Source organism: Mesoplodon mirus (assembly GCF_964341445.2).
Source record: "Mesoplodon mirus genome assembly, chromosome: 8".
NCBI classification, from domain to species: Eukaryota; Metazoa; Chordata; class Mammalia; order Artiodactyla; family Ziphiidae; genus Mesoplodon; species Mesoplodon mirus.
In genome coordinates this window covers 10,988,055-11,014,649 of record NC_138984.1, presented here as the reverse complement: position 1 = coordinate 11,014,649, position 26,595 = coordinate 10,988,055, and the positions used below count along the sequence as shown (strand labels likewise).

At 35.9% G+C, this 26,595-nt stretch overlaps 1 protein-coding gene across 3 annotated transcripts in view; it reads right to left on the bottom strand.

Moving 5' to 3' along the window:
• SPHKAP (SPHK1 interactor, AKAP domain containing) overlaps positions 1 to 26,595 on the bottom strand; it is a gene marked incomplete at both ends in the record, with an annotated part of 138,756 nt that overhangs the window by 97,238 nt on the left and 14,923 nt on the right. For 2 of the 3 annotated variants that reach the window (XM_082630818.1, XM_082630819.1), the window contains one exon: positions 5,603 to 5,708. In XM_082630818.1, coding sequence (XP_082486944.1) covers positions 5,603 to 5,708 — 106 coding nt within the window. Of the gene's footprint in view, positions 1 to 5,602; positions 5,709 to 19,059; positions 19,139 to 26,595 lie in introns of those variants that run through there. The other variant, XM_082630817.1, reaches the window with a different exon arrangement.

The following is a 26,595-nucleotide window of genomic DNA, read 5'->3' as shown; positions in this document are numbered from 1 at the left end:
ATCCCAGACTCCACTCTCCCTTTGCTCTAAGGAATTATCTTTAGAACTACTATATTAACCATCTTCAAATATCACTTTTAGTAAGACAACTATTTCTTTTTTTTAAAGGCCATTTTACTGCTGGACAATGCACACTTTTCTTTTTAAAAAATTTATATATATGTATTATATATACATATTATATAATAGATACATATTTTTTCCCCCAGCACCGCGCGGCATGTGGGATCCTAGCTCCGTGACCAGGGATCGAACCTGTGACCCCTGCATTGGAAGTGCAGAGTCTTAACCACTAGACCACCAGGGAAGTTCATACTGTCTAATTCTTTTCTTAAAAATCTCCCTGTTTCTTCAATACCTCTGATTACTCCAGCAGGAGGGCAATAAAACAAGACACCTAGCAGTTTAACAAAATTTGGATAGGCCATTCTCTGGTATCAAAATCTGAGCCTGAAAATCACTACCAGGTTGCTTGATCAGAAGAGAGTATTTATAGAACTCTGAGTAGTTTACACTCCATAGGGAAAAGCCTTGTGTCTTCCTTCTATAGAAAGGTGACAATGGCTCAATTATGCTGGCTTTGTTTTAAATTTTATTTATTTAGTTATATATTTTTAAAAACCCTTCCTTCCTTTAAAGAAACAGTTTCTACAAATACAGAATATTATAGCTATTTTCCATCATGTACTTCCTAGAATTAATACTGGGGCTTTTGGCCAAGAGCAGTACAATTCTGACTAATAAAAATGTCTTTAGAGATATGGATCAGATTCTGAAAAAGCTTCTCAGTTTGTATGCCCATGCCTGCACACATTAATTGAATTGCTTTTGTTAATTACATGTCATCAAAATGATATGGGCTTAGATGAAAATGTATATTACAGAGTAGGATGCAACATCAAGGGGCATCCATTCTGTTCTTCAGATGTATCTGTGCCACTGTTGACAGCAAATTTAAGTCAGTTTAAAGGAGGTTAGTCACACCAAAGAATGCTCTTGAAACTTCAGAGAGCTGATAAGATGTCATATTAAGATCAAACTGTGCCTCTGGGAACCTGAAATGTTATCAGCCTGCTGCCTTTGATAAGTCAAAGTTTAAGGTGGATTTAATTAACGTGGCATAAAAAGAGAAGGATATTTGAGGTATTGATTCTTCTTCAACAATTCTTTCCTCACATGAATCCTATTCAGAGACCTGGTTCCACTATATCCCAAGTTACAAATCTTCAGTCCATCAAGTAAAGCATGCATCGAAAATGTCCAGCTATTGTGGAAGTATGGCATTGACTATAATGTTTTCAAACTAGAGGAAAGTCTAACAGACACTCAACACAGTGAAGGCACAATGCATGCTATGTCCAGATTAGTTTTTAAATTTTACTTACATAAATTTTGCCCTTGTGTAAAGATTATTTCCTTGGAACTAGTAATTATTGAGCACCAACTATGTGCTAAGGACTTACACAAAACTTTCTGTATATAAACATCACACTAACCCTAAGACATCTGACTCAGAGAAGTTACATCACTGGCCTAAGATCACACAGTAAAAAGAGAAACCTGGAATTTAACTCAGGACCTTGGATTCCAAGTCCAGCTTTGTTACACAACATTTCACTACCTTCCTTTAGATAACAGATTTTGATTTATTATAGAGACAATATAAGGACCTTTCACTTAGTGTTTAACAGACATAAAAGGATAACATTTATAATAATTTAGCTCATTTAAAGGAAAGTCCCTATGATTCAGTTTCACAAAGGTGGTTGCATTTGTCTTGTAAGGAAGAATTGTCCTATGAGAGGAGGAAACATCAGGGAATGTCCGTGTGAGATACTATTTTAAGAGATACCACGGAGGGCTCCAATGTTCCCTCTCCACCAGCAGCTCTCTTTCTTTCTCTCAATTTTTTTCTGGCAATATTTGGAATTCTACCATTTAAATGCATTATTTTACATACATTAAAACTTTCCCTGGGTCTTGGTGCTCATTAAATTAGGGTGACATAGGGGTTAGCTTACATCCCAACTTGGATGGATTGATGCTTTGTGATGAATGGAATTCTGAAATCATGTCCAGGCTCAATAAGCTCAGTTGTCAATGTCAGTTAAGGGAGGGGGCAATCGAACTAGTTTAGCAGTAGTAGTAGTTAAGTAAAAAAAGATTTTATTTTTGCAGTCACTATTTTATTGTGATTGCAATTTTATTGCTTTATTTTAAGCAATCACCAACACCTCAGTGTGAATTTATCTGAAAACTTTCTTAGCACTTAGAAGAAGGGGAGAAGGAAGAAAAAGAATAATTCTGAAGCTAGAGCTGGGATAATGGTATAACATTGTGCATACCAGGGAACTTTTGAGAGCAAAAGGGGAGTCTATCCACAAAATTCCAGGAGAGTATATATAGGCTGTGACTAGATGATATGGTAATCTTAGCTTTGGGGAAAGACTTACTGATAAAAACATATATTAAGGAGTTACTAAGTCCTTCAAATAAGACCACCAAAGTCTTTTTCCTGATGATATGGCTTTTTCACAGCTATGGTGTCTAGTGACCATTCTTCCCTAACAAGAAAATTGCACCCGGGTAGGATTACCAAAAACCTTAGAGATTCATTGTGAATCATACAGCACATGAAATACATTAGGTCAATTTGCAATTTTTCAGAGGCTGATTATTCAACCAATGCATTATCTTCTGGACCCTTGTTTTATTTCTTCTACTGATTAATTTAACAATATACCAGTTTGGATAAGAAGGTTTGATGGGGAAGAAGATGAAGCTATTACATGAAATGAGTTTGGGGAATTACCAATAGACTTCAATTATCCAAGTTACTCTTATAGAAGGATGACTGACTGTGAAGAGTGGTGATTCAGCTGGACAGCCTTGCTATTTCTAAGACAGAACTGTCCTTATTCTTTTTGTCACTTTTGTACAGAATATACATTATAGTGAATTTGTGAACATATAGATTCTCACTTCCCCAATCCCATTATCTGTGATTAATGAAATTAAAAATATAATCATGATCACTTAAATCAGCTTGCAGTAATATATAATAATAAAATAAAGGAATAAAGTCTCAATATTCATGCCTTTCACTGAGGGCCCATATTCCTGATACAAAGAAGAGAAGAAACACTGGTGAGCTACTTTTCTGAAGGCAAGGAAAACAACTATAGCCCACATGGTGTATGACACATGGTATATATGGTTACTAAATTGTCTTAAAATACAATTAGTATGTAAGCTTAAGAGAATATTTAAAATGAAAGGAACGTGCTATGAATATTAAAAAAATATTGCCAGTACTCAATGGTATTGACTTCTCCTGCATTAATTTGTAACAATCTTTCTGAAATTTAGTTGGATAATGTCTTTACTCATTCAAATCTTAATCATACTTCAAAGTCCAAATTAAGATGCACTTGTCTATCTTGAGATATGCCTGTGTAGTTACCTTACATAATTATTTAACTTATTAATTATTGTTTGACTTTTCACATGAGAAGCCAGTATTATCTCCCACACTAGACTGTAAATTCTTCCAGACCAGGGGACATTTGTGATCTATCCTTGTATCTTTCCTCAGGATGTAACAAAATTTTAAAAGCATTTGGGTTGGACTGTATGGAATTACCCATATTTGATCATTTTTGATCCATAAAACAGTTTCATATGGTTCAAACTAATACTAGTTGCTCTAGAAATAATTGTGGAATGAGTAGAATTATATTTAAACCTTTAAATTCATATATATACATGAAGTCATTTAGAATAGATGACTGAATTTTTATTTTACTTTTCCTAGTAGCTGTCCAGTCCCAAACAGCTTTATTAGTTCATTAGCTTCCAGACATGATTTTTAAAAAATGAATATGACTACCTATTTTCTAGGGAAATAAGCATAATTGAGATAACAGATCATCTCAGCATGGTAATGCCAATATTGAATTTTTTTTCTGGCACTGCTTGCTTGTTGATAAAATCATTCTTTAGAATAATATTCATTGTAGGTAATCATTATTTTGAGTGCTTACAATATGCCAGGCACTGTTCTAAACATTTCACGTCTATAAACTCATTGAATCTGCACCTCAGCCCTGTGAAGTGGGTAATATTATCTTTTTTCCAGATGAGCAAATTGAGGCATGAAGAGGTAATTTGCTGAAATCACACAACTAGTAATTATAGAACTGGGTGTCAAATTCAGGCAGTCTGGCTTCAATCTTTCTTTTAAATGCCACTGGAATTCTAATCAATAGAAATAAAGTTATTTAAAAATTAGAATAAATTAAAAATCATTTAGCCTTATGAAAGATATAGCATCCGGTGAAGACTTTATAATTTAGAGTTACAGAGTTGAAGAGACCATACCTAGGGCTTGAAAACCTGCTGCTTCAGTTCTTTCATAAGCAATTCAAAATCATTTTGAATTATAGTGCCTCAGTTTTCTACATTAAAAACTGGAATTCATAGCACGGAGTCCTCTATAAGAATTTCATGAGGATCATATAACACATGATAATAAGAATCCTTAATTAATCAGGCAGGTATATTTTTATATTTGGTTATGAATATATGCATGAAAATATTTTGTAAAGTTATGTTTAATGCTACTTTTTTAATAATCAATATATGTTTTCTAATGAAGATATTTGTTTTCTTTGGTACTTAAAAACTATACAAAATCACACAAGCAGAGAATACATAAGGCTGCTTAACTGGGTACAGTAATCTATAAATTGAAATATATATACATATATAATGCACATTATGTATACATAATTATATATATGTATACAATATGATTAGTAAAAGAATTTATCTTAATTTATAGCTATAAGTACTTTTTATAATTGAACTTTGTTTTAACAATAAATGAACTAATCCAGTGTGATTTCCTCTAAGTTTTCATGAAAAGGAACACACTTTCCTCTTGAATTCAGCATCAAATAGTGATAAAAGCATTAGATGAGGGATTGGGCATTTGGCTTTAAATTTCTGGGCCTGAAGTTGGATTGGCTGGAAAAATCGGACAATTAAATTAGATGATTTTATGTTGTTCAAATGACAACTTTCTGCAAGTGTCTTAAAGCAAGATTTGTTTATCAGTTCTAAAATCTATACTCCAGGAAATACAATTCTGTTCCTAATAAAATAACCAGGCATACCCTTCTCTTTAAGAAAATAGCAAAAGGAGAAGAGCCATGAATTTTTCTTAGCTATAGACTTAGAAGCTTAATATAATAAGTTGGGCCATTCAAAACCCGTGAAGATTTTTTTGCAAGGAGATCCAAGAAGCCGTTATCCATGGCTATGTTTGGAAAGAGTTACCAGAAAAAGTTGGAGGTGTGGTGAAGCACTGGAGGCTTAGAATTTTAAAATCAGACCTTTCTGAAATGCTTGAGTTTTCCGATCATCTCCATGAATAAGATTTTTGGATGTCATCAGGGGGTTGTCCTGGGGAGCAAATTGTGGGTGATTTTGTGGTGTGTTTTTGTTGCTGTTTCTGCTTTAGAAGAAGTGCTTGAAAAGTCAAACTAAAGTAGTGTTCAAGTTCAATCGGTGAGAAGAGAGCGGTGTTAGGCGGTGTTACCTTCTTACACGCAGTGATGGAGCTACCCAAGCTACTTCCCGAGCTGCCGCTGGCGCTGCCCTGCTGCAATTCCGGAACCTCATACATCAGGGGTGACTCCAACTCGCTGTTTGTGCCCCAAAACACAAAAGAGAACACATTCTGGTGAATCATCTCCATATTCAGAAAGAAAGAAGCATGATGTGGTTTTATGGAAAATCATCTTTTCAGATCTTGCTGAACACTGCAAACCCTCCTGCTGACATTGATGTTTGCTTCTTTGTTGGTTTCACTTTTGTAAATGGTGGAACCACTATGACCTATTCCGTTGTGAATATAAAATTGCGACCCATCACCTTCCAGTGTAGGTGGATGGACACATTGCATCTGCATGACTTCTAGCAGGGTTGACATCTTTCCTTAAGCAAGCAGGTTTAAAACCCAAGCAATATCCTTTCAATTTTCACATTAATTCTCCTTGGCCAAAATGGATACATAAAAAATACTCATTTTATTTTTTAAAATGAGAGAAAAACATAATTTTAACTGGGAGGCAGGGTGGTACCATGAAGCGAACATAAACTTTAGAAAACACAGGTCATCTCTTTATCATCTCTGTGGCTAGAGATGGTATCTTAACTTCTCTGTCTCCATAATTCTAGACTTATATCCTTTTCCCCTATTTCTGTCAAATCTTGGTGGGCTTGACTATATACAGGGCTGTATAAATATTTTAAAAATTTTGAAATTATTTCTGCAGCCTCAAGATGTGATATAAATTGAAATTATTTTTAGAAAATATTTTTAGAATGTTTAGAAATATTAAGATTCAGAGGATTTTTTTGTATTTAAATTAAGCTAAATATTTTTCTTCTGAAAATATGCAAATTTGGGTTTAAAAAATGTGCTGTTATCTCAAGTCTACACATTTTATTTTCATGGTTGTTTGCCACATAGAACAGGTACAATTCATTAAAATACATTTTTTGGAATACTGTCTAATGATTCCTTATGTAATTATCAACCCAAAATATAGAATTTTTTTCTTAAGAGAAGCACAATAGAAAATCAGTTAAATAAACAATGTATTTCTGAATAACATATAACCCTCATGCTTTAAGTTCTGAATTAGTCAACTTTCACTGCATTGTAATTAACCATAAGTCAAATATTGCATGTATGTAGTCTGTTTGTATTTCTATTATTAATTACTATGAATAACATTTTTACATGACTGCTGATGGTGCTATGTAACAGATCAGAAATTTGGGTAAAAATTTCAAAGAATAATTCAAGCAAAATCTGCTTTATTTTAAACTTTCTGTATTATTTTCTGAGAAATTGCCACCTTGAGGAATAGAATGAGTATAATTTAAATGAAAAGATAGCACCCATGTTATTTTTGATGAACTGGGGAAAGGTTGCAAAAGGAAGGAAGGAAGGAAGGAAAGGAAGGAAGGCAAGGGGAGGGAGGGAGGGGGAAAGGATGAAAAACTAACTGGATCCAGATACTGGCTATAACTTCTTAGCCAGGATACTGCCTAGCTTTTCAGGGTCTGTCTCTTCTTTTATAGATGACATGTTTGGAGTAAAGTCTGTGGTCCCTGTTAGCTATGGACATCACTTTCAAAATATCATAGAGAGTCTGAGTTTTCAGCCATATTTTTACAGGCTTCCCACACGTGGGGTTATAGCTTTTTACACTATTAAGTGTGATTCTCCCTCAAATGCAACTGCAGATGTCCCTCTGAATGCTTTCTTGGCCACAGGACAGTTTGGCTTTTACAAAAACACCAAACAGGTGGGGTCCCAAATCCTTTTCACGTGGAAGACAGGACCACAGACCCAGTTAACTTTCGGCTGTAATAACTTGGCCCATAAGTCAGAGAAATTGTATGTTATTTCTTCTAGGAGCCAAAGCTCCGTCTGCAGGAGTTCAGGCTGAAGAGTCTACAAAGCTACATGTCCTGTTTGCTACTGTGTCCCTTAGGCAGCTCTGGTGAGCTGGTGTATCACTTCCATCCAGGCCACCAAAGGACTTAGGTTCAGTGTTAGGACACCTCCCATGTCTCTTTGCAGGGTTATTGGTTCTGCGAGTGGGAAGTAGGCAGACTGAGAAGTAAGGTGGAGACAAACCTGATATAAAACAGAGTAGAAACAGAGCTTCAACAATCTGTGATCATTCTAAAGGGGGATCACATCTAACTTAGGGAGAGTAGGTCCAAAATCAGGGAGTAATGGGAACATTGGGAAAAGTAAAAGATCACCCATGGAAGTTCCTTGTTTTCCCATGAATCACACTGTATATGACTGCAAGTAGCCATGGGTGCTATAGTAATTATTATACACATAAAACTTTAACTGCTGAGCTAATCTAGTGGGAAGAAGAAATGACAAGTCTACCCACATGTATCCTGAAAGCCCTTCTGCCTCTGAGATGATTGTGAGATCCTGGTCAGAGATGAAGGTGAGGAAGGAAATTTGAAACTGTTGCTTGCCTGTAAGGCTCACTTCATTTGTTCTAAGGCTAAGCATGTATAGCATTAAAATATATATATATATATATATATTTGTTTATTGTTATAAGAACTAAATGAGGCAATAGAGTCACATAGTGGTACTAAAATCTGTGCATTACTTCACAATAACTGTGAGGCAACTCCTTGCACCAAAGCCAATGCATCTTTCACTCTCCTGAAATGTTATGAATCAATTTATTGACACCTATATCCAAAATATATCTAGAGAGCCATATCCTTTCTTTTTTTTTTTTTTTTTGCGATACGCAGGCCTCTCCCGTTGTGGAGCACAGGCCCCGGACGCACAGGCTCAGCGGCCATGGCTCACGGGCCCAGACGCTCCGCAGCATGTGGGATCTTCCTGGACTGGGGCACGAACCCGTGTCCCCTGCATCGGCAGGCGGACTCTCAACCACTGCGCCTCCAGGGAGGCCCCTAGAGAGGCATATCTTTTAAATCATGTGACATGGATGTAAATTTCCAGTAGGTGGCTACAAGACAGCCCAATCTGTTCCCATGTCTTTGGAATGGAAATGGAATTTTTAGAGTATTTGCAAAAATGTTGTCTCTAGAGAAGCAGAACATTTGATGCTACAGGATGAGGCAGAGGTGGCAAGAACATGAAACTCATGCATTTATTAAAATGAGTTCAAACTGATATTAAAAGAACTACTGTACTGTTCTTCAAGATACAGTACAGCCTTATAACTTGCTCCTAATGGGTATGGCTGCAAATACTTTCCTGGGACATTTTCATTTGATTCTGACAAGTGTTGACAATATTTATTAAGCACATCCTTTCAGACTGGTTTCATGCTGAAACTGCTAAATACATTTCAATGAGGAGGAAGACGAAGGTAGGAAAGAAGTTACAAAAGCAGAATTTAAAGTAGTGAGTTTAAAAATATTATAGGAAGAGAAGCAGACTCCTTTGCAGAGCAAAGTTATATATGAATTGCCCGAGTCCTGAGCTGTCACCACACTGCATTCATTAATGAATCATTAATGATTCATGCAGTGTGAATAGGTAGGTCACCATCAGAAAATAGCTTAAGGAATATTCAGTTATTTCACCAGAGAGTGAAGTGTCCAGTTGCTGGAAACTGAGTTGTTTATATGCTGCTACTCAAAGTTTGGTCTATGAACCAGCAGCATTGATATCTCTTGGAAGCTTGTTAGATACCCAGGAGCTCAGGTCCTGCCCTAGAACTACTGAATAAGATCTGTATTTTGACATTAAACTTAGGTGATTCGTATTCTCATTAAAGCTTGAAAAACATTTATCTAATGTATTAAGTTAAATATACATTCTTTTTTTGCCCTTGAGCCATTGCACATGATGTTACTTCTTTTAGAAACACCCTTCTCAGTCCCCTTTCTTCCTCCTGGATAATTCCTTCTCTATCCTTTGGGTCTCAGTCTATAAATCACTTCTTGCACTTTCTCCCTTCCCTCTTTCTGCCAAAGAGGCCACTACTGCTCTCCAACCTCCATTGTCCCATGCACAAACACACACATATACTCTCACCTCTTCCCACCCACTTCCCAACACTCAACCCAACCCAAGAAAAGAGATCGACACTCTTCTTGTGTGTTCCAACAGCACCCTGAACCTTATCCTGTTATAGCATTTGTCAAAATGATATACAATTATGTAATGTTTGTCTGTATCCCCCTTTAGGCTGTAAATACTGAAAGATTAGGGACCCCTTACAACCTAGGACAGTGCTAGGCAGTGATGAATGCTCAATTAATATTTATTAATGTTGTTTTTTTCTTATCTTTCTGAGCAACCTGTTTGACCTCAAAAGTTATGCACAAAAGAGTGTTTGAATTCAATGCTTAATTTTCTGCAGTGGTGACATATGGTGAGATAAGCCACATCTGAGAAGATAAGCTAAAGTATTTCCCAGGATAATTCTAATGAAAAGGGATCCTGCTGCTATTGTTGCGAGAGTCTAGTAAACACAGTGAAAGTTAGACAATCTTAAGATTCTAAGAGGTAAGATTTCTTATCTTCTTCCCCATTTAAAGAATGATTTCAGTGAAATATAGTAATTGGTTTGATTGTCTCAGTTCTGTTAAGGATATCCACTCTTGAGCTTTAATACTAAATCCTCTAATTGCGACACTTGGGGGAAAAAAGCTCACATCTATCAGAAGGAATTTTGAGCAAAGAATCAAATTGCTCTTGTTAAAGCCAGTTTAACAATGTGCCACAACCTAGAATTTAGAGGATTTTAAAATACACATTTGTGTGGTTCAAAATGAAAATTTGCTAAAGTGAATGTCCTTCTTTTACCCTCAGCTAAAGGGATTAACTTGTTAGATGAAGCTCAGGGGTTCAGGTTAGTCTTTCAAAAACTGATTTGTTTTTGGAAACATAAAAAACTCTGAAAACCCATAAGAATCTTGAGAAATAAGAACAAAGCTGGAGGCATCACACTCCCTGATTTCAAACTATATTACAAACCTATAAAATAGTGTGATACTGGCATAAAAACAGACACATGGATCATTGGAATAGAATAGAGAGTCAGAAATAAATGCACACATACAGGGTCAATTAATTTATGACAAAGGAGCCAAGAATATACAATGGGGAAAAGACAGTCTCTTCAGTAAATGGTGTTGGGAAAATTGAGCAGCCACATGCAAAAGAATGAAACTGGACCACAACCTTACACCATACACAAAAACTAACTCAAAATAGATTAACGACTTGAACATAAGACCTGAGACCATAAGAATCCTATAAGAAAATATAGGCAGAAAGCCCACAGATAATTTTTAAAATCTGACACCAAAAACAAAATCAAAAACAAAGAAATGGGACTGCGTCAAACTAAAATGATTCTGCACAGCAAAGGAAACCATCAACAGAATGGAAAGACACATTGCTGAATGCGAGAAAATATTTGCAAATCATATATCTGATAAGGGACTAATATCCTAAATATGCAAAGAACTCCTACAACTCAATAGTAAGAAACTGAACAACCCAATTAAAAAGTGGGCAGAAGATCTGAATACTGATGGCCAATGAAAAGATGGTACATGAAAAGATGCACTACATCATTAATCATCAGGGAAATGCAAATCGAAACAACAATGAGCTATAACCTCATGCCTGTTAGAAAGACTATTAGTAAAAAGACAAAATAACAAGTGTTGGAGAGGATGTGGAGAAAAGGGAACCCTTGTGCACTGTTGGTGGGATGTAAATTGGTGCAGCCACTATGGAAAACAGTTTGGTGGCCCCTCAAAAATTAAAAATACAACTATCATACAATCCAGCAATTCCACTTCTGGGTATTTCTCCAAAGAAACCAAAACCACTCATTTGAAAAGATATATGCACCCCATGTTCATTGCAGCATTATTTACAATAGCTAAGATATAGAAACATCCTAAATGTCCATCAATGGATAGATTGATACACACACACACACACACACACACACACACACTGGAATATCATTCAACCATAGAAATGAATGAAATCTTGCCATTTGCAACAACATGGCTGGACCTTGAGGGCATTATGCTAAATGAAATAAGTGAGACAAAGAAAGACAAATACTGTACAATCTCTCTTATATGTGGAATCTAAAAACATATACTTATGTGTGTGTATATCCATATCTATATATCTATATCTATATCTTTATCTATAAAACAAGAAGGAGAGGTAGGTGGGAGAAATAGGTGAACTGTTTTTTGTCTTGTTTTTTAAATTTAAATAAATTTAACTAAAAAATGATTTATATTAAAAATCACATGATATGTTAGTTTCTTTTACCTTCATCTTCTGACCAATCTATTGACAAACACTCCCTCCTTGACCAAACTTTAGTCAAGTTCCTCTGAACCTTTTCAACTAGATTTTGACCTTGGTCTGCTGAGCCCAGTTTTAGCAAAGAATCCTGCTAAGTCAGTTTAGTAAAATTCTCCCACCCTTTATATCTACTCAAGTTCCTCATCCTTCACCCTTAATATCTAAGTCCTTGGTCAGACTCTAGCAAGAATCCTGTCAGGCCATTTTAGCAAGGATCCCCCTCCGCTTGATATCTCCTCTTAGTAATTTTCTATACACTGAACCCCTCACCCTGCCCAATGGTTATAAATCCCCAATTGTCCCCATTGTATTTGGAGCTGAGCTCAGTTCTATAAAGAATTATCTCTCTCCCCTACTGCAGTAGCTCAAATAAAATGTCTTGCATTTCTAACAAGTGTCTGGTGCAAGATTTTTCTTCTACACTGTGTGATCTTCTGTTCCATCTCTGGTAAGAAATTCACATTTTTTTCCTTCTGTACTCATGTTTTTCTTTTCTGGGTTGGAGACATCAGAGCATGGCTTTCTCATCATGTCATCCATGAGAATTAAATATGTCACCAGCTTATCAGCGACTAGCAGACCTACAAACTCCTCATTAATTTTGTAGGATTTTACTAAAAGTATTACAAGAAATGACTATTCAACCCTGAAAATATTTAAAAACCATCGTTATGCCCTGTTTTAATTCTTAAAGGTGACCAAAGAACTGTAGAATGGTGAACAACAATAATATTGTAAAGCAACCACGTTTTTCATTTATTTTTATTATTATTTTTTTTGCGGTATGTGGGCCTCTCACTGCTATGGCCTCTCCCGTTGCGGGGCACAGGCTCCGGACGCGCAGGCTCAACGGCCGTGGCTCACGGGCCCAGCCGCTCTGCAGCATGTGGGACCTTCCCGGGCCGGGGCACGAACCCGTGTCCCCTGCATTGGCAGGCAGACTCTCAACCACTGCGCCACCAGGGAAGCCCACAGCCAAGCTTTTACTTTCCCAAATAAGGACCTTTAAAGAAAATCCTTTACTACCTCTCTCTCACATTCATTCTTCAAAGAAGGGACATTTAAACAATGTAATGACACTATGATACATTATCTAAGAATGAAGAATATTTATTTTTAAGAAAAGAGGGTTGACAAACTTCACTATAATTTTTTGTCCTCAGATCAGTGAAAATGTTGCAGACCTGAGTTTGTGTACTTTTTGTGAGGTAGTATTAAAAAATGACAATAAAAAGAGTATACACAGATCATTTATTATTAATCATAAAACAAGTGGCTCAACTGAATAATATTCTGTGGATCAGAATACTATGCTTTGCAAATTCATATATTATCTCTGAGTAAATAGATGACAACAAATAATGGCCTCAAGAATTTAATCACTACCTTAGGAGTTTATTTTTGTACCTTAAAAGGTGGTTTCACAATCTCAGCCTTCACCAAGACGCCCAAGAAATAATTTTGAAATATAACTCCTTGTTCAGAAAAGAGGATCAAGCGAAAGAACAAGATAGCTTAGCTTCCCCCCCCTTCTGTTAATGAGGGCTAGGGGGAGACTTTTGAAAACATATGCCCTACAAATGGTGTGTGCAAAAATATTATTTTAATGTCAGACAAAAAGTGTTGCTAAGTTAGTGTTGCATGATCATGCATTTATACATGAAGACCATTAGATGCTCACTATTGATATATTTATCCCAAAGTGCTTTATTTCTAAAAAAATGATTTAGGTGATATTTGTTTGGAGGGTCAAAACACATCATATGGGGCTTCCCTGGTGGTGCAGTGGTTGAGAGTCCACCTGCCGATGCAGGGGACACGGGTTCGTGCCCTGGTCCAGGAAGATCCCACATGCTGCGGAGTGGCTGGGCCCCTGAGCCATAGCCACTGAGCCTGCGCGTCCGGAGCCTGTGCTCCACAATGGGAGAGGCCACAACAGTGAGAGGCCCACGTTCTGCAAAAAACAAAAACAAAAACAAAAAACCCCCCAAAACACATCATATATGTCACTGCATTCTGCTGCATCTAGATTTTAGTTCAGATACATTAATAATATATGTTACAGTAACCACCTCCACTCCCAGCTAATTTCTGTACTTCCACCAAACCACCTGGGCAAGTGTCTCATTCTGTTATACAATCTTCTCTATATTACTTCTGAGCATATTACCATCATTTAATGCATAGCAGGTGCTTAGCATCTATGGAGTGTTTTACACAGTCTTTTAATTATATCTGTTTTATAGATGGGAAATCAAGGATTAGAGGTAAATGTAATCCAAGTTTATATCACTGGTAAATAAGTGATCTGAGACTTGCCCTTCTTCTCTTATCTCTACACCATGTTATTTTCCATTGTAACTTCTAATTTTCCTTCTAATCCTTTGCTTCTATGACCATGACCTCTAAATGAGTCCCAATGTAGCCAAATCCTAGTGCTTTGGTATTTGAGAAACCTAGGTTCAAGTTTCTATTTTTACCACTTGTTAGCTGGATGAAATTAGACATGTGACTTAAACCTCTCTAAATATTGGTTTCCTCATCTGTAAGATGCAGATTATAATACAAGATGTGTCATGGAACTGTTCTGGTAGTTAAATGGGGTTATCCTTGTAAAGCAGTAGCATAGTGTTGGCATAGGGAAAGCACTCAATATTAAATTGAGAAATGATACCGTGTTAAGCCCTGTAAATTTACTTACTCTTAAGAGTCTCCTTATTAGATTTTAAGTACATTTTGATAGTAAATTAAACATAATACATGCAGGCCTTTTGAATAAATGCATGAATACTTGTTATAGTGACATTTTTCTGTTCTCAGTTCTGAGTTTCTAAAATATATATATATACTTATGCTGACTCTTGATTATTACCATGAGGTTATAAAAAAGAATGATGAAAATTTTTAAATCCAAGAGAACATAAAATTCATTTAATTAGTCTAAAGCTGTACAAATATATGGCCTGTTCAGACACACAGTCTTATGTTGTCAACATGGGGAAATATTCAGATCATTGAAGCAAAGCCCCAAAGCTTACAGAGGACTAGTCTGACTTCAGTGAAAATTTGAATTGAAAGTGTTTCTTGAGGAAAGAAGTTGTATTGCTTAAATGCTACTTTAATTGAAAAAAATTAATAAGACTAATAAATACATAAGAATGATTTTTCTAAAGCATTTAATATATATTTTCCTCTGTGTTTCTGTTTGCCCCCTTCATTTGCTTGGCAAACCCTTTCTTCCGAGATGCTGGGAGTTAGGTTTCTGTGAAGCCTCTGCTTCAGGTGTCATCAAAAATCACATTGAGGAACTGATATAAGAAATTAGGAGAGGGAGGAAAAGGGATGTATCCTGGCTTGAGCCATGCATGTTGGTCATTTACATTCAAAGTCAGTTATATGAAAGTGGGTTAATGAAGAAAAAAGGAGTGAAAGAAGAAAGATAAGAAATGTAGCTGTGTGTGAAAAATATGGGCCTGTGTCATTCTGATGTGTCTAATGATTGTTGTACAGTATAGGTTTTAAGAAGTCTTTGTTGATAAATAAGTGAGTGAATGAGTTTTGTTGGTCTCCTAAGTTAGGAAAACTGGCATACTATTCTGTCAATCAAGATAATGTGTCATATTTTACATGTTGCTTCTGAGGGTATAAATGTATGTGGATTTTTTGAAAAACAATCTGGACATACGTTTCACAACTCTTATTCATACATGTTACTCAGTACCGCCCCTTACAAGAATCTATTCTAAAGAACAGACACTGAGATAAAGACTCACGTACTGGATGTTCAACTCAATATCACAAGTAGAGAAAAACTGAAAATAAATAATACATTCACTAATAGGTACATTGATGGAATTAGTATGCAGATATTAAGATGATGCCTCTTCCCCATAAATACAAAATGACTTGGGAAAATACTCCCCTGTTGAATGAATACAGTTGAACACAAAATGTTATACAATATGACTACTGACATAGGTGGCATCCTTTTAAAATGTAAGATTAATCAGGTCATTTCTATGCTTAAAACCTTGCCATAGGTTTGCATTTCACTTCGAGTAAAATTGTTAAGTCGTTGCCATGGACTACAAGGCCCTATATGCTTGAAATCCCATGACCTCTGGGACCTTGTGTCATTCACACTCTTCCTGCCTCTCTCCACTCTGGCTACACTGGCCTTCTCGCTCGTCCTAGAACAGGACAGGCACACTGCTGTCTTAGTGCCTTCCCTAGCTTCCCCTCTGCTCTTTGTCTGCAAAATTCCTTCATATTACATCCCTCAGGTCTTTCCCAAATGCCCCTTCTCAATGCGGCTTTTACTGACCATCCTGTTGTCACCCAGGCCCCCCACCCCTGGCTTTTCCATCTCTCCTACCTTGCCTTATTTTTCTCATTATCAATATCATCTTCTAACATTCTATAGGATGTATTTATTTACTATGTTTATTATTTATTGTGGGTCTCTCCTCCCTGCCCTCCCCCGCAAGTTTATTACCTGCTGGGTATAAACTCCAAAAATATGGGCATCTTTTTCGGTTTTTCATGAGGCATTCTCAGGCCACACATAATACCTGGCATATAGTAGGAGCTCAGTAAATGTTTGTTAAATCAATGAGCTAATTAAAACAAATGTATACATAGTTTCATACACATAGAAACATATGAAAATGTTAACAGAACTTATTTTTGGGTAAAGGGATTACCTGTAACATTTTCTTTCTTGTTCTTTTCTACATTTTCTGAATTCTTTACATTCTTTACACGTGTTTGTGTGTGTGTGTGACTCAAAAGTATTCTTTATTTTAAAATGTGTGATCTTTGTAAGCTCTGAAAATCTAGTACTTATGAAAAATATTGGAAATGCAAAATCTATTATACTTACAGTCATAAGGAATTTCCCCAATTATTAAATAATTTTTTTCCTTCAAAATCAAATGAAATTTGCCATCTTAACATATAGGTTACCATTTTAGTGATGAGTTCTCATGGGTCCCACCAAAGCTACTACAGCGAAAATGGATTAATGTCACTGTTAGAAGTAATAAAACAACAAAACAAGCAAATGCTGCCTTTAACCAAAGGTAACCTCCATGGCAAAGCTTTTATGCTGAAGAGTCCTTTATCATGGTCTACTGTATATGAGCCTACATCTGTTTTCCTTATATCTCTGGGGGATAAGGCTGTTGAACGGCTTCATGGTTGTCTGTATAAATAACTGGCCAAATGAAATTAAACTTCGACAGTCCTATGGAGCAAGTGCTGATTCTGGATAATGAGATTTTACTTAGATCAGGAGCAGAAGACCCTGGAAGCTGCTGGATGGCATTACCTGCACAGTTTAAAACAGCATCGTCACGCCAAAATACCGATCACCTCAAAAGGAGTAGCTCCTGCTCTCCTAATGGGTAAGGACAGCCAATGCTAATGGCTTCATTTTTCTGAAATTATCTTAATAGTTTAAAGAATTTTTTACTGAGGTCTTTTTTAGGTATATTAGATTATCTTTTAAAATATCCAAAGCCTGTAGGAAACATCTCATGTGTTAGAATGAGGTTGAATAACATTCCTTTAAAAGGGGCAGGGGGGATAACATTTCCCGGGTCATTCCTACTCTCGGACATGTGGTAAGCATATTAGGATTTATACATCTGAGTCACTATGGAACCCTACAAAATACTTAGTACCATGTCTGCCAATTAATCAGCACTCAATAATATGATAGGATCAATAAATGGCACCACAAAAATTTTAGTGATTTATCTCCAATTGTCAGATAAAGGTGAACATGATCTTTTAATTCTATCTCTATGATTTTGTCTGTGAGAGTCTATAGTCCTGAAATACAAATGTTAGTAAAATTAACATTTAGCTAGAAATAATGTGTATAAACCATAAGTGGAACTGTCATTTTTTTATCAAGAAAAAATTCATGTAAATTATAATTGCAATATTTGAAACCAATAGAATGAAGAAACATATAACAACAACCACACACTAAACAATATGCCATATGAGAAGATTTGTGATTAATATAAATATATATGTCAAAATTTAAAAAAAATATCCTTATGACATGTGATGTAGTGAAAATACTACTATGTGCTGGAAGTTGGAAGACTTGAATTTGGGTCTTAACTGTCACTTTACTAGCTTTATCTTGGGAAAGTTATTTAATATCTCTGAGCCTCAGTTTTCTCATCTGTTAAATGGGACTAATATTATTTACTTTACTGTACAAGGTTTGCTATTAATGAAGGGAGAAAATCTCAGTCAATATTAATAGGTTCACTTGGCTGAGCACCCACTCTATCTCAGTTGTTGTGACAGGACCTTTACATTTGTCACTTCATATCTTCAGAGTAGGGGAAGTGCTATTACCCTATTGTATTCATAAGAAGACTGAGACAAAGAGGTTCAGAGTTTGCTCAGAGTTACACAGTTAAGTGGCTTAATTTGGGATCCAAGCCTAGATGAACCTGACCCCAGTCTCTTTCCCCGAGGCCTGATGTCTTCACATGGTGCCACTTGCTTTTGCCACATGCTAATTTTCTTAAGAACTGTGTTTTTTCAGGGTGCTCCCATTTCATGGGGACCCTGGGGTCCAGAGAAGAGCAATGCGGACAAGGGTGAAGGTTTGCAGGAGATGTGCTGCTCCACCAGACTGGATGAATGGTCCTCTTGAGGGAAGAGGGGGACTTGAATCATAGAGAAGCATCACCAAACACTATCAGGCCTAGACCTCCCTGAAAATGAAATAGAAAAACATCCTCCTTTTGTGAATGGAGGAATGAGGAAAACTGTCTAACTAAAAATATCCACCACCTGCCTAATCTTGATGATGGAGTCCCTACTAATGACTTGGAGTCAGTCATTTAAACTAGAAGAGCGTAGCAGGACCCCAAAGGGATGGGACACAGAAAGGGTAAAATTTGATGTTAAAAAAGAGGTCAGGTGCACAGCACAATTTGCAGTTTGGCACCATGAACCAGGAAGCCTGCAAAGTCACGGTCAAAATCTGAGGTTTGGGAGCCCAGGGGGCAGATGGAATGCTGGCATGAAAGAAGATGCTCTGGTCATGACTTGGCTGTATGTCCTCCTGGACACCACACCCCACAACCAACCTGGATTCCTGGGAGTGTCTCCTGGCGGACAAGGCAGCAGAGAGGTAGGTGTGTGAGTTTGGTTCAACTACCCGCATGGCTGATGGAGAGGACCACACCCACAATAAAGGAGTTACAAACAGGAGCAGATTTGGAGAGGAAGCAGGAGAGGAGAAGGGTGGGGGGGAAAAGAAGCAAGTTTTAGTATCATTCAAGGGGAAAGACACAGCAGAGCAGGCTGTCTTTAAAAAGAACAAAAAGAGCTAGATGATGAAGTTGTAATAATTTTTAGAAACTCAGAAAAGAGTTCAAAGATTGCATGCATATTTTCAGGTAGTGTCTGTCCTGGGTAATACCCTGGATATGTGTCTGAGATTGAGCTCCACATCTTGGATGCATCAAAAGGTAAATTAATCTTGTAGATAAGACTTTCAGAGACTTCCAACCTGGTTTATGGGTATCTATAGGTGAGGAGCTCAGTTTGTGCTACTCAAACTTATTATTTTAATATTAAGATTAATATTAAGAGAATAGTGGGGCAACCGATTTTTATGGACATTTGTTACAGCTTCATTGAAAGCCTTGTAATTAATTTTCTGTACAATGCTTACCTGTAGGCATGCTCTAGCTCTTTGTTTTTCAGTCAAAATGAATAGTATATTACCTCAAATCTCAAAGGCTACAAAGTCATTATAACTATGAAAAAACCAATAATATCATTATATGTTGGAGCACAAAATAAACCAGAAGGAGTCGGTGAAATTATCATCACATCTCCATTGCTGGTAGTTACTGGTACATAATTAGGATTCAAGGAAATTTTACTGTGTGGATGAGGATGCCAGAGAACAAAGGCAGTAAAACATCGAGATAGCAAAGCAGGAGACACCTGATTTGGGGGCATCAGGTAAAAGGCGTGAATGAGTGACCATTTGTGGTCACATAATGTCCAATCTACATCATTAGCTAAGGGTGATAATTTTCTCCAGAAATGTCTTGCATGTTTTTTTGAGCTTTAGTCCTAGAAAATTCATATTTATTGATACCATATAAATGATCTCAATAATTATCCAATAATTTATCTGCAGACTCTTTTGGATTTTTCATGTACACAATCAAAAAGCTGCAAATGTGGAGAGTTTTGTTTTCTTCTTTTCCATGCCCTTTACTTTTTGTTTCTCATTATTGCCTTCCTGCACTGGCTGGCATCTTCAGGGAAATGTTGAACAAAGTAATGAAAAAAAAAAATCCTTACAGAGTTACACCATTATGTATTAATTTTGCTGTAGATTTTTATGAAGTAAAATTTTGTACTTTTCTAGTAGTTTTTCAATTACTTGTAAAAGGATGTTGTTTTTTTATCACATGCATTTTTGCATTTCTTAATATAACCATATTTTTCTCCTTTAGATTATTAATTTGAGGGCTTATAGTAATTGATTTATAATATTAAATCAGTCTTGAATTCCTGAGATCAACTCAATTTGATAGTAATCTATTATCCTTTTTATATTTTGTGGGACCTAGATTGCTAATATTTTCTTTGGGAATTTTTTCCCTTTGTGATCATGAATGAGATTGAATTTCCTTTCTTCCCTTGTCATGTTGGTATCAAGGTTATGCCAGTTCATAAAATATATTAAAGCTATTCCTCTTTTTCTGTTTGCTGCACGAGTTTGTGTACTATGGAAATTATCTATTATAAAATGTTTAGCAGAACTCTCTAACAAAGAAAGAGTGGCGATTTTTTGTTGGAAGCATTTGATGCTTATCGTGGTTTCTATTTCTTCTTGAGCTACTTTTGTAAGTTATATTTTTATTCAAAATCGCCCATTTAATCTAAGTTGCATGTTTATGTATTGACATAATGCTTTATAATATTACTATAATTTTGTCTGTGATATCTGTAGTGATGTTCACTTTTTTTCATTCCTACAATTGTTTTTGTGCTTCACCCCATTTTGAAATTAAGTATGCCAGGGATTTGTCAATTTGATTTGCCTTTTCAAAGAACCATCTTTCGGTTTCTCTATCCTTTATAGTCTATGTTTAATTTCAATTGTATTAATTTCTGGTCTTATCATTATTTACTTTCCTTGGGATTTATTTTTTAAATCTCAGGAGATAAATGTGTACTATCTTTAGTATTTTCTTTTTCCTTTTTTAAAAATGTATGCTTTAAGGCTGTAAATTTTTCTCTTATGATTGGCTTTACCTACACTCCACAAATTTTGAAATATGTCATGTTCATTATCCTTCGAACCAAAATACTTTCTAATTTTCATAATTTTGTTGATTTTACTTCTATTTAATTGGAAAATTTTATTTACCTTTTCATTATTGACTTCCAATTGAATTCCATTTTTCTCAAATAACATAGTCTGCCTATCATTAATCTTTGACATTTGTTAAGAATTGCTTTATAATCTAGTGCATGACCAATTTCTGTAAATGTTATATGTATTCTGCAAATTTTGGTTGTATTATTCTATATATGTAAATTAAGTTAAGTTGGCTGTGATATTCAGATCCTTTAAGGTCATACTGGTACTTTTGGATATTAAAAAATATTTTTGTCAATTTTTTCTGTTATATTTCTGAGACTATTTTATTACGTGAATGCAAATGTAAAATGACATGTGCTGGTTATTCAACCTTTGTCATTGTCAGTGACATACTTAACTTCTGGCAATGCTCTTCTGCTTTAAAGTTCATTTTGACCAATAATGACAAAACTATCAGTTTTCTTTGGTTAGCTATTACATCATTTATATTTTTGCATCTTTTTTAGGATTTTATGTTTTTTTATTAATTAATTAATTTATTTTTGGCTGTGTTGGGTCTTCATTGCTGTACACTGGCTTTCTCCAGTTGTGGCGAGGAGGGGCTTCTCTTCGTTGTGGTGCATGGGCTTCTCATTGCGGTGGCTTCTCTTGTTGAGGAGCACGGGCATTAGGCGTGCAGGCTTCAGTAGTTGAGGCACATGGGCTCACTAGTTGTGGCTCCTGGGCTCTAGAGTGCAGGCTCAGTAGTAGTGGCACATGGGCTTAGTTGCTCCATGGCTTGTGGGATCTTCCTGGACCAGGGCTCGAACCTGTGTCCCCTGAATCGCCAGGTGGATTCTTAACCACTGCACCACCAGGGAAGTCCCAGGATTTTATGTTTTAAAAATGCCTTACCTTATTTGATTTTTTTAAAATCCAAATGATAACCTTTGCATTAAAAAATATTTTTTTATCATCTTTATTGGAGTATAATTGCTTTACAATGGTGTGTTAGTTTCTGCTTTATAACAAAGTGAATCAGTTATACATACACATATGTTCCCATATCTCTTCCCTCTTGTGTCTCCCTCCCTCCCACCCTCCCTATCCCACCCTTCTAGGTGGTCACAAACCACCTAGCTGATCTCCCTGTGCTATGTGGTTGCTTCCCACTAGCTATCTATTTTACGTTTGGTAGTGTATATATGTCCATGCCACTCTCTCACTTTGTCACAGCTTCCCCTTCCCCATATCCTCAAGTCCATGCTCTAGTAAGTCTGTGTCTTTATTCCCATCTTACCCCTAGGTGCTTCATGACCTTTTTTTTTTTTTTTTTTCTTAGATTCCATATATATGTGTTAGCATACGGCATTTGTTTTTCTCTTTCTAACTTACTTCACTCTGTATGACAGACTCTAGGTCCATCCACCTCACTACAAATAACTCAATTTCATTTCTTTTTATGGTTGAGTAATATTCCATTGTATATATGTGCCACATCTTCTTTATCCATTCATCTGTTGATGAACACTTAGGTTGCTTCCATGTCCTGGCTATTGTAAATAGAGCTGCACTGAACATTTTGGTACATGAATCTTTTTGAATTATTAACCTTTGCTTTTTTTTTTTTTTCTTTTTGTGGTACATGGGCCTCTCACTTCTGTGGCCTCTCCCGTTGCAGAGCACAGGCTCCGGACATGCAGGCTCAGCAGCCATGGCTCATGGGCCCAGCTGCGCCACGGCATGTGGGATCTTCCCGGACCGGGGCACGAACCCGTGTCCCCTGCATTGGCAGGCAGACTCTCAACCACTGCACCTCCAGGGAAGCCCCTAACCTTTGCATTCTGATTGAAGCATTCAGTCCATTTACTTTTTTTTTTTTTTTTAGTATATCAGCTTTTCTTTTATTGGAGTATAATTGCTTTACAATGTTGTGTTAGTTTCTGCTGTACAATGAAGTGAATCAGCTATATGTATACCTATATGCCCTCCCTCTTGGACACCCCCATCCCACTTTTAATGTAACTGTTTGATATATTTAAAATGCACTACAATTTTCTTTTTAGTGAGAAATAGCATTACCAGTTTTTGTCTGTAAGAAAATATTTGTATTTATTCTTGCAGGATATTTTCACTGAATATAGAATTCTAAACTGGCAATTATTTTCCTTTATATATCAAAGATATCACTTCATTATCTTGGGAATCCCAGTTATGCTTTTGTGAAGTCAGCTGTCAATCTAATTGTCAATTTCATTTAAAGGCATTGTATCTTTTTTTCTGGCTGCTCTTAAGATTTTCTGTCTATCTTTGATGGTCAGTTGATATTTAGCTAATAATTTATTAAGTTATCTACTCTTCAATTCTTTTAGTAAATTTTAAAGAAATTTTAGTCATTTTAAGCAAGAGGAATGATGAATAATTTTAAAACTATCACTGGAGTTAAAACTGATAGGCCTTGAAAATTATCTCATAGTGTTGGGAAAGACACAGAGAAAGAAAAATATTACCAACAGATTTCAAGGTTGAGAAACATGAGGGTGGGACAGAGAGATCTAATAATGTTTGTGAGCAGACGAGAAGATCAAATTAGGAAAAACTGACCTATCTCCTGAAAAGCTTTTCATAAGAATTAGAAGCAGTTGGATGGAGAAGGAAGTAGATAATTAAGTGACCTAAATGTACCTACTTACTCGGTTAAACATTTCACGGAATAGCAACAAGCTGTAGCAAAAACAATAACAACAATGGTAATAATTATTACCACGGAAAATTATTATATAATACTATAATTAGGTAATAATAATTATATTTTCCCCTCAGAAGTTAAATAAAACCATCTTCATTTTAAAATGAAGTTGTGTATAGCTAAAATGACTTCCGTTTTTCAAGATGGACCTGATTTCAAATCATTTGCTGAACTGTACTTCAAAACCACATACTTGGTAGAGTAGGTGTCTTGATTCTTAGTTTGAGAAACATGGTACTTATATATAGCTATGAATAGCACACAATCTCTTTCTTGGAAAGCAAGCATACTTTAGAAGTTTACTTCTACATGATATATCAAATTGCTCAGGCAGAGAAAACACAACATGTGAATTTATTAATAATCTTATTAAATCTTTTTTTGTGTTATAAATTCATTATAACAATACTTTGTCATTGTGTTTGTAGATTTCTTTTTGAAGAAAAACCTTAACTAAAGTGACTCACATACAAAATTCAAGTACTGTGCATGATGCCTCCCTGTCAGAAAGCCTATTATACCAGCATCTCTGTTTGAAGGTTAGCAGTGAATACTCTTCTCACTCATTTGGTGGTAGCTATTTCTGAGATAAAACTTGATAAGAGTAAAAATTGTTTGCTTTCTAAAAGTAGATGATGAGAATAAAGCAGTTGGAACACAAATTATTAAATAGCTATAATCTATATGCAACTATTATTAATGAGAACCTCAAATATTAGGCCACATATGAATTATAGCAGCATAAAAAGGTTGTTCACTAAAAAGACCATAAAATATGATATATATATAAATATGCATTTCAGATTTTATAGCTCTGTAGATGCTCAAATAGCCAAGATTCAAAGAAGTGTGGTTTGTTCTTAGAAATCACATTTCATCCTTTCTAGGAGAAGTGGAGCACAGAATTCTAGTGAGGCTGAGCAGATGAACAGGTTTCCTCATTATTAGGACAATATAGCCTTTGGCACAGTAGATTTATACTATCGCTTCATTAGATGCCACTGAGAAAAGTGAGCTGAGAGCAGAAAGTGAGAAAATCCAGCTAGAGAGGTTATGTAAAGAGTCAACCAGGCTGCTTAGGGGTTTAGAACAATTAGTCCCTGTTTCTAAAGTGTTCAAGAGTGCTATAAACATATTTCTGAGAGAAATCCTGTAAATTTAATATTCATAGCAAATTCTAGTTGCACACAGGAAATAGAACTTCTATGTGGCACACGCAAAGAAGGCAAAGCAAAGCCTCAAAGTTTAGGAGCATTTGTTAATTGTAGCTCAGGGAGAGAACTCAGCAAGCCGTCCAGTTCATTAGCCAGTTTCCTGGCAGAGCAGAACTGAGCGTGTCCTATATAGAAGATCACCACAGCGAGGAATGTCTTCCCTTGTGAAAGAATTAAGCTAAGATATGCCAACTAAGAGAATAAGACTTCTTTTTCCCCCTCAAGACCTACTTTGAAATAAGATTACTATCTTTTATCTGTACTGTCAGAGTCTACAGTATGATTTCCCAAAGAATTTGACATGCATGTCTCAAATGTAGCTACATGTCGATTGTGAGAGAACTACAAATGGGAATTATGAAGACGCTTTACTTATATTGGTATCCCTGATATATTCTTCTCCACTGCAGATGGACTTAAGCTTATCCCACCAATGAAAATTACAAGTGCAAGAGCTAATTAACATCAATAAACACTTATAGTTATCTATTCCAGACCATCTGGTCATTGACTCAGATTTACTTTGGAAGTTCTCAAGAGTGCTATAGATCTAAGATCTTAGTGCTAAGATCTTAGTGCTAAGATCTTAGTGCTAAGATCTTCTAGAAACACACAAACATTTAATTTCTTCTGAAATTCAATCAAAATGAGATTTCTTTCTAATGATATGTTAACAGTTCCATTAGCCACTTTGTAAGCAGAAAAAGCAGAAGGAACATATTCATTCTGAGCAATTATAAAACTAAGTAGAAATCTACATTCACTTGTTTTTATTCTTTCAACAAATAGCTACTGAGCACCAAGAATTGTGTGAAGTGCTCAAGATACTGCAGTGAATAAAACATACAAAACTCCTCACCATCTTGGGGTTTATGCTGTATTGGAGGAGAAAGACAAAAAAAAAAAGCAATATATAGAAGTAAAAATATGCAAGAGACTGAAAAAATCACACTTGAATATTACTTTTAAATAGTGAATATTTTCACACAGGTTGTCTAGTTTTGTTTTGTTTTTTTTCTGCACACAAATAATGAGAAGTGATTCGGGAAACATTAATACACAAGTTCAGGATAGTTAAACAATTTTGCCAAAGTCACACAGTATATCAAAAAATATGCTCTTAACCCCAAGTCTTTCAATTCCACGCCTTTGGATTTTTCCATTATAAAGCATTGTCTACACAGCAACAACAACAAAAAAGTAAATTAAATGTTCACAAAGAGTTGTGTACTGAATATCATGGAAAGAAAATAGCCAAATGGACTGAACAATTGAATATATATCTGAAGATTTCAGGGCTCTCCACTCTGTCTCAAAGAAAGTTGGACAA